General features: G+C 32.2%; 2 protein-coding genes across 2 annotated transcripts in view; both read right to left on the bottom strand.

Annotated features, from left to right (window-relative positions):
* The window catches only part of LOC105618355 (guanine nucleotide-binding protein G(o) subunit alpha), a 28,181-nt gene extending 26,517 nt beyond the window's left edge, over positions 1-1,664 (bottom strand). Inside the window, exon 1 of the mRNA XM_012199897.1 lies at positions 1,547-1,664. Coding sequence (XP_012055287.1) covers positions 1,547-1,664 — 118 coding nt within the window. The remainder of the gene's footprint in view (positions 1-1,546) is intronic.
* A 159-nt stretch (positions 1,665-1,823) lies between these two features.
* Positions 1,824-2,418, bottom strand: LOC105618444 (forkhead box protein D1-like). Its single transcript, XM_012199984.1, has 2 exons — positions 2,398-2,418; positions 1,824-2,135 (listed from the first exon to the last, which is right to left on the bottom strand). The coding sequence occupies exons 1-2, from the start codon at positions 2,416-2,418 to the stop codon at positions 1,824-1,826; spliced, it is 333 nt and encodes a 110-aa protein (XP_012055374.1).
* Between the last annotated feature and the right edge of the window lie 6,262 nt (positions 2,419-8,680).

Genomic DNA, 8,680 nt, shown 5'->3' with positions numbered 1-8,680 from the left:
GAGAGAGAGAGAGAAAGCATACAATGGCGCAGCTCCTCACCAATCATAGATCCATAGCTCATGAAATATAGTATCTAACGTGAGAAGGAAACGGCGGTGTAGTTATAATATTTCGCACTGTGTCGATATAATCGCAATAAATCGCCAAGTTGCGTGCATTATTTCCGACGGATAATTTCCTGATAATATTTATGCGATTTGATCAAGTCTAAGTCTTCTCATATTTCAGAACTCTCACAATCACGAGCTCTTCACGCAATTATTTTCGACTACTACATATCTAATCATATTTTGTTAGTTTTTTTTGTTAATTCCTTGTGATGTTCAAGCGAACAACATGACAATTAATAGAATTTAATTGTAAAATTTTAATATAAATTGCAACAGGCATTATGTGGAAATCGATATTATAATTGCATGAAAAGAAAAATGTTATCAAAATATCTAAAAATTTAAGTAATAAATTCAAAAATAATTTTATTAGAGCATTAAAATAATTACATAAAAAACTCAAACATGATGAACAATATTGCAGAAAATTTTGACAGTCTAACAATCAATTTGAGTGGCCATAATTATTTTGATAATACAACAAAATTTATTTTCATCTCTATTCAGCTAATTTTTTAGACACTTCAACGTAACTGTTCTTTCCGTGTGGTATCATATTTCTTCCATTCATTACAGTTTGTGTCTCAGCGCAAGTTACAACCCTGAAATGTTTTACAGCCCTTCTGCCTTTTATAGTTATTGTTCTAATACTGGTATCCACATTCATGTTGTATACAAATCACCAGATCCAAATCAAATAACTACTTGTTTATCTCTTCTGCTTGACCTGTTTCCGCATAATGTATGATAACGTTATATTCATAGTTAATTTTAATTTAAATAAAACTCTATAAAATTTGAGTGATTAGATACAAAAAAAGAAGTACTTGATAAAAAAATTAAAAAATCCATAATCATTCAATTAGCATATATTTTTTATTTTATTTTGAGAAATATAGATGGGAATCTGATGGATTTTCAAGAGATTACGTAGAAATTTAGACTCAAATTAACAAAGCATCTATTTTTATATAAATTTTATATCCTCTAATTTTATTCCGATTTTACATTGAATTCATGTTAAATAAAATGAGTAAAAATTTTGGATGTTAATTGTGTCTTTTTTCAAATTACTCAAGCTCGAAAATAGCGCATAAGAATATGTCTACATCTACGATTTCTTGTTATAAAATTTTAACGAGCATACATATCGCGTTTATTCTCGCCAGATCGCTAGACATATACTTCAAGATGAATAAAGAATAGGGATGTTTCGATCCAAAAGATCGACCTTCCCAAATGACATTAGTAATTTTAAACTGATCTATTTTGCGAAAAATTGATTTTTCTAACTAAAAGAGGCTGTTTTAAATCAATCTCTTTATAAATTTCTTTTTTTTTAACAAAGAGGATTATTTCGAAGCATTATTTTTACAAAAAATCGATTTTTAGTGAATCTGGAAATCGCACATCCCTAATAAAGAGTAAGACATACCAAGCAACAGGAGTTTAATGTCCTTGGCCGCCTGGATACCATCCTCCTTGAGATTTTTTTCGATCTGCTTGCTGCGAGCCAGAGCGGCTCGCTCTTCCGCGGACATGGCACAGCCCATCTTGCTACACGTTGCCTTTACAAATGCCACCCTCACGCTCTTCCTCTCTCACCAGCAGCTGCTAAACAGCGCGGCCAGATAACGGCCCCGTCGCCACGAAGAGGGTGAAACGACCTCCGGGCGGAACTTCTCCTCCACCACCACCACCTCTCTACCTCTTTAATTCCGTTCTCCTCGTCGCACTTGGCACTTTCCGCGGCAGCGACTGTCGCCGTCGTCACCACAGCAGCCGATACCAGCACCGCCACCACAACCACCGTAAATACTTTCGCCACCGATACCACTAACACCACTATCGTCACTGGCACTGCCTCCTTCACCGGGTTCACCGTCTCCTCCGCCGCCGCCTCCTCCTCCTCCTCCGCCACCACCACCGCCGTCCTCCTCCTCGTCCTCGTCTTCGTCGTCTTCGTCTTCGTAGTCACCGATGGCAACCTTACTGGCAGCAACCGGCACCGAGTGGTCCTCTAACTACCTGGGCGACCGCAGCCACCCGTACGCGACTCTAACGACCGCCACACTTGCGTCGATTTAACCGCGCGATTCAGCAGCGCCTGCAAGCAGAAAGGAAATAATCAGATAAATCTTGTAATCCTGCCTAAGAATCTTAAGATGTTATAAAACTTGTCGATTGCTCAACAAATGTAACAATCTATCACTTGTATAAGTAACGTGTGCTGTGGTGTAAATTTATATGAACTTTCTAAAAGCGGTATAATCAATCAAAAATCACCCCTAAATGCCAGACTTTCATTTTTCTAGAAGGTCTGTTCGCGTTGCTTGAAGTCCTCACAAATTTTTGCATTTAAAATGAGATAAATATATATTTGGACATTGAAGAGAGAGAAAACAAATATGCTGAATACAAAGAATGTAAGCAATGCAAACAGACTTAAGATTGTTATATGTCAGTTGAATTTAAGGATAAAAGGCATTATTTATTACTGCGCATCTTCGAAAATACAATACCTTGTCTAATTCCGCCTTTATCTAAGCTTTAAGCTATGAGAAATCAATCAATCATAATCGATTATTCTTATCATATTCTACTGTGATCCTTTAATTTCTTTCGACTTAAAACTTAACTTAGGTAATGGCGTATTGTAGAAATTCCAATCGATATATAATAAACTTTTAAGTAATTTGCTTTGATATTAAAAAAATTAAATTTTCCAATTAAATTTTGCAAACATATTTTCTGGTTATCGAATCAAATCAGATCGGAAAAATAACAAATAGATAAGGAAAGAGACAATACGGTCGAGGTTACATTTTGGTATCGTAATAATTTTTATATGTAAAAATTTATACATGTAAATAATATTTTTATGTTATGTTTAAATATATTTTTTTAGTTATGTGAACTGTATGTCTCTTATTCTCAAACTTGAAATGCAATAATCATAAACTGAAGCTGAAATAATAATATCAAAATTAAATTGGTCATCGATCAATTTAATAATGAAAAATGGATCAGTATATTATTACTGATTTCAATGCTATAATACACTTATAATTGATATAATTATCAGCAAATATATTTATTGTTTTTTTTAATAAAAACATATTGATTCACTTTTAGAGATTATAATTTCTGCAGATTGAAATGCAGTTTAATCTGCAGAGAATCATAACCTCTAAAAATGAGTATATTATTACTGAATCAGTATATTATTACTGAAAAATAATAAGTATTCTACATTTATAACTGATGATTACATCAGTTATAAATGTAGCATTGAAGTCGCTGATTCACCTTTAGAGAATACATACATAAAAATATTATTAAGCATCGAGAACTTCGATCGTATTGGCTTTTTCCTTAGTAATTTGATTTATTTATATAGTCTGGTTAACTTATTATTGGAAAAATAACAATTGATTCCACATTGCATGTTGTTACATGCAACTTATTAAACGAGTAATCAGTTATAAAACTTAGTCTTGGGATTAGATTATAGATATCGATACTAAGCCTTTTTTTTGGCTGAACTTTTGCACCAGTTTATCTTTCTTTCCCTTTTTTCCTCCTGGAGAGCAAAAGTTCAGCCAAAAAGAACAGGTTTATTGTTTAGCCAATCCTCACTTCACTGAACGAATAATGCCTAGAGATACGAAGAAGAGATGAACAACACTCGTTTTCGCTTTTGTAGCGACAAGTATTCCTACAATCGCGACTTGGCAGATCGCCTGTGTTTGATATGCTAAAAGGTTCTCAACCAATCGCCGCTGATAACGTCGTTTGTTCATCGTATCTCGTTATTATTCCTCAGCGCGAGCCGGGTAATAATTTTATTAGGCTGGCGTATCGTAATCGCTCGATGCAATTTAAGACCTTGTCTTTGAGTATGAATCTGATCTAATGTCATTAGCCATAGTGAATGAAAGATTGAATTTCGCAATAATAAAAGAGAAAATGAATCAATAAAAATATATCCAATAAATAAATTTTGGATCGTCAACGTTTTTATATTGTTAAGTAAAACGTCTTGCAGTTAACTCAAGATGATAAAAGAAGATCTAAAAATATAACATAATTGACGAATTCCAGAGAAAAATGCTATTTCATGTAATTTTATTCAGCTTGTAAATAATTAATGGAATAATTTGATTAGACGTGATAGTAGACTAAGTTTATGTTCAGTCAGCCTAGTTTAGCGCAACTTACAAAAGAATGTTGTTGTGTGGAAATGACGAATTATAATAAAATAGAAATCAAATTGTAGGCCTTAACAAGTTATTTAAGAAAACTCAATCTAAGTTTTCTCTCCTAGTTACTAAAAACAAATCTAACTTAACCGAAGTGAAAAGATAGCAATGTTAAATTAGATTCTCGATTTAACTATAATTAGATTCCAGCGATCGCTTGGCAGTTTAATAAAAATTTCTCTCTTACTTTAATTTTTAATAATAAAGATGATTTAAATTAAATTTTCGGACATCAAAATCATCTTTGAAAATCTTAATCTTAAAAATAAAATATACACGTCAATAAATACTAATAATAATAAATTGAAATTATAAATTTCTTTTTGTGTGCACGCGCAAATATTTCGATAACGTCGGAGACATTAAAATATCGATGACAGTAATCGTGCAAAGTATAACAAAAGTTCAAATTGCTATAAAACTGCAGCACTATTGCACGTTTGAAAAACAATGCAATCTAATGTTCTATCAGTATAGAAACTTTAATCTCTTTAACTTATTTTTCAACTTTTTCTATGTAGTTCTAAGAGTTAGAAAAAAAATATGAAGAGTAAATTAATTCGAGATTAAAATTAATCTTCTTTGGAAGAAATAAGCCTAAGAAATTATTTCATCGCCGTCGCAATCTAGATGTATAAATTCACTAATTATAAGATCGATATCTACTTTTCGTTTGGAAATATATACTTATCTTAAAAGTATCATATCTCTACAAACAATTCTAATGATAATTCTAATAAAAATTTATTTTTTGCCGGCTCCAGGGCGCTTAGTATGTATATCGAAGCTCGTCGTATATCGAAATCGTTCCGTTTGCAACAGCTGAATTTTTAATTAGTGGGAAATCCAGTCGCGAACTGGGAATGTCCATGGTTTATTCGTTTGTCGGATTGCACGTACACATCTTCGTAAGCACGGCATTACGTGGAAACACACCGGCGTATACGATCAATAAAATGCAACGACCTGATATAATGGAAGCGATACGCGTCGCGCTTCATAAAATACCATCGCATAGTCAGGCTAAAATATGTTAAGGAGACGTAATGCGCGAAAAAAAAGTCGGGCGAAAGTCGGCGAATTGTAGTCCCTTCGATTTATCGAGCTTCTCATCGATGAGTTTATCTCTCGGTCCTCTCCTTCATTCGCACTTATATATAGAAAGACACTTATTGTACGCAAGTAATAATTACTTGTTTGAAGTACTTGTTTAAAAAATTCGTATATCCGCAAATTCTATTATAAGTTCATCATAAGCATCAAATTTATTCTAAATATATTTTGAATTCTAGTAAATTTAATACATCTCAGTTAGATTATTAAATTAAAACAAATTTGATTTGCTATTATATATAAAGTTACTTCTTCGATTAATTTTATAATACTCTTTAAAAGAAAAATAAATTCTTGTTTTGAGTACATAATAATGAGTTCTGAAATTTATAATAAGTATATTTTAAGATTATTATAAAAAAATATTCTTTATTGAAGTAACCGTTTCTTAAAGGAAAAAAATAAATTGATGATCACTTTTCTTAACAGTAAAATGATATTTTTCTGTGTGTACCTCTCTTCTCCTCAAAAATAATTAATTAATGTGCAACACGGAAAGGAATATCTTATAATATTCGAGATGAGTTTATTTTATCCAAATAGGTGTCATTTGTTACTCTCTAAATCTGAATCAGTGGATAATCACTGATATTAAGTATGTCACTTGTAATCAGTGAATTAAATGTGAGATCCCTAACTTAGCTAATCTTTTTTGTGATGTAACTAACCTTGTTTTAGTGCTTAAATTCAATGAATGGTATTGGAAAATTGAAATTAACGTACAAATATCAATATTTTAGTTATATATAATGCTCAAATATTCTTCCTTTTTTAATTGAACTTCACTGATTATCCAAGTATGCCACTGGATAATTAGTGATTATTCACTGATTCAGATTTAGAGAGTATGAATATATTTTCTTTTGCACAAGATATGCTGATCATTATTTAATCTAAAAGATTGCTTAATTCAGGAGAATTAATTACGCAGTAAATTTCATTTTCACACAGAATATTTTGATTCTTTATCGCTCACATGACTTTTTTCGCGGCGTGTGAGAAATAGCGCGCAGTAATTTTATGCGGCAGGAGAGAAAGAATCCGAATCCTTTCTCTCAAGCAACTGCATAAGTCATTTAATGCATACTTGAATATCTGAACATATTTCACATTTCTTTTTCATATAATTTCAGAGAATATTTAACAACTCTAATGCCGTAATGTGTGTCTAAATTGAAGATATCATAAAATTGAATCTTTTAATAATTAATCTATATATTATAGAAAGATATCCAATTTATAATTTATTATTTACATTATAAAACCGTGCTTAATTATACTGTTTTTCAAATAATAGCTAATATTGGATCTCCGATTGTATCAATTATCAGAAAATAAAAGCAGGATATTATATTTATTATTATTATAAATTTTGAAAATGTCTCTAATGACTTTTATAAAGTAAATGAAATTTTTCTGATAATTTTGCCACGGTTATTTTCGATATCCGAACGATTTAAATGCAGTAACGATACGACGTGAAAACCTTTTATTGATTATGGTCACGCGATGGATATTCCAAATTGTATCTGAAATTTAAAACTAATAAAAGAATACTTAATCTCGCGTCAGGTACGTCAAAAAAAAGATTAAAATACAAATGTACAAGAATTATTGTTGTCGAGACTTTATCGAGAAATTACATTTCCTTTTTATATTTCGGAGACTAGAAATATCCCTCCTCCGTGACTTTAACGAAAACATTGACCCACGTGTATCAAGCATATTGCAATTTTATCGCGTGTCATGAACGACGCTCGTTAGTACATTTTGCGTAGCGCGAGAAGACCTAATTGAGATTGCATAAAACAAAAATTATTTATGCCTATTTCTAACAATGTAGTTTAATTTTAATGTTGGTTCAACTAACTCTTACTTTTTTCTAATTTTTAAAAATGCCCGTTTTTAACTTAGATTAACTTTAATCTTGATTTAACTTAATTTTTATCTCTTTCTAGTTCCAAGAATGAAAGAAAAGAATAAAGAATAAATTTAATTGAGATTAATCTTGGTTAGAAACGAGCACTAATCGTTTTTTTCTATGAACATTAGTCGTTTTTTTTTTACTCTGTTCTTATCGCTATTTTTCGTGGAAGAAAATACGATAGTCAATCGTAAATAAGAGATAAATAATATAATAATTAAGACAGCAATATATTTGAATCTTTAAAAAGCACAAAAATTATCCTTGAAAAGTCATAATTACTCCCTTAAGTGATCTGGAGATCTAATCGAGTCATCTGAGCAAATGACGGATCGATTTCTAGGACTGTCCCCTTTAAGATACGAACATCAAATAATACTAAACAAATCAAACTAAATAATTTCTTTAAATCTTTATTAAGCTATTATTATACATTAAACTATCTTATACCCGTTTCTACAATATAGATTAACTTTAATTTCGATTTGATTCACTCGTCACTTTTTTCTAATTCTTAAAACTGAAAAAAGGTAAAGAATTAGCATAAACCGGGATTATAAAATTGCATTGAGATAGAAACAGGCATTAGAATAAGTTTTTCGAAATGCATCGATACAGACTTGTAAATACAAATGTACATCGTGCAATCGTATAATTAGAATCGCCATTGTACACATCTACTGCCCTGAGCATTTAATCTTTGCGACAAAAACACGAGAAAAAAAATTAAACGTATAAAAAGATTATATATGACTCGATTAACTCTCCAACTATTATCCTTCCTTATCGAACTCTTATCGTAAAACAAGTACATTTTACATTTTCGGCAGGAACCTTATAGATATATATATATATTTTTTTTTCAATTTCCAACCCCTATATTTCCGGAACAGAATCGTAGTAGTTAACGGGGATGTGAATCGAGCGTTAGTGCAGCAGAGTCGCGCGAAGGAACCAACCCTCGCCCTCTCCCTCTTTCTCTTTCAACCTCTCGTTCCCTTTTTTCTCTCCCTCTCTCGAAGCAGCTCGCCAGGGGTAGCTCTCGACGGTGTCACCGCGAGCGCACGCACAAAACGGGTGCTCTCCCCGCCGATCCGTCGATACGAATCGAACGCGTACATATACGCACCTCCTTTCGCGTATCCTGGAGTGACGTCGGGATTCTCTCTCTCTCTCTCTTCTTCTCTCCAGATCACTGACACTCTCGATTTCTCTCTCTCTCTCTCTCTCTCTCTCTCTCTCTCTCTCTCTCTCTCTCTCTCTCTCTCTC

This window comes from Atta cephalotes (assembly GCF_000143395.1).
Source record: "Atta cephalotes unplaced genomic scaffold scaffold00016, whole genome shotgun sequence".
Lineage (NCBI taxonomy): Eukaryota > Metazoa > Arthropoda > Insecta > Hymenoptera > Formicidae > Atta > Atta cephalotes.
This window is presented reverse-complemented; position numbering and strand designations above follow the sequence as displayed.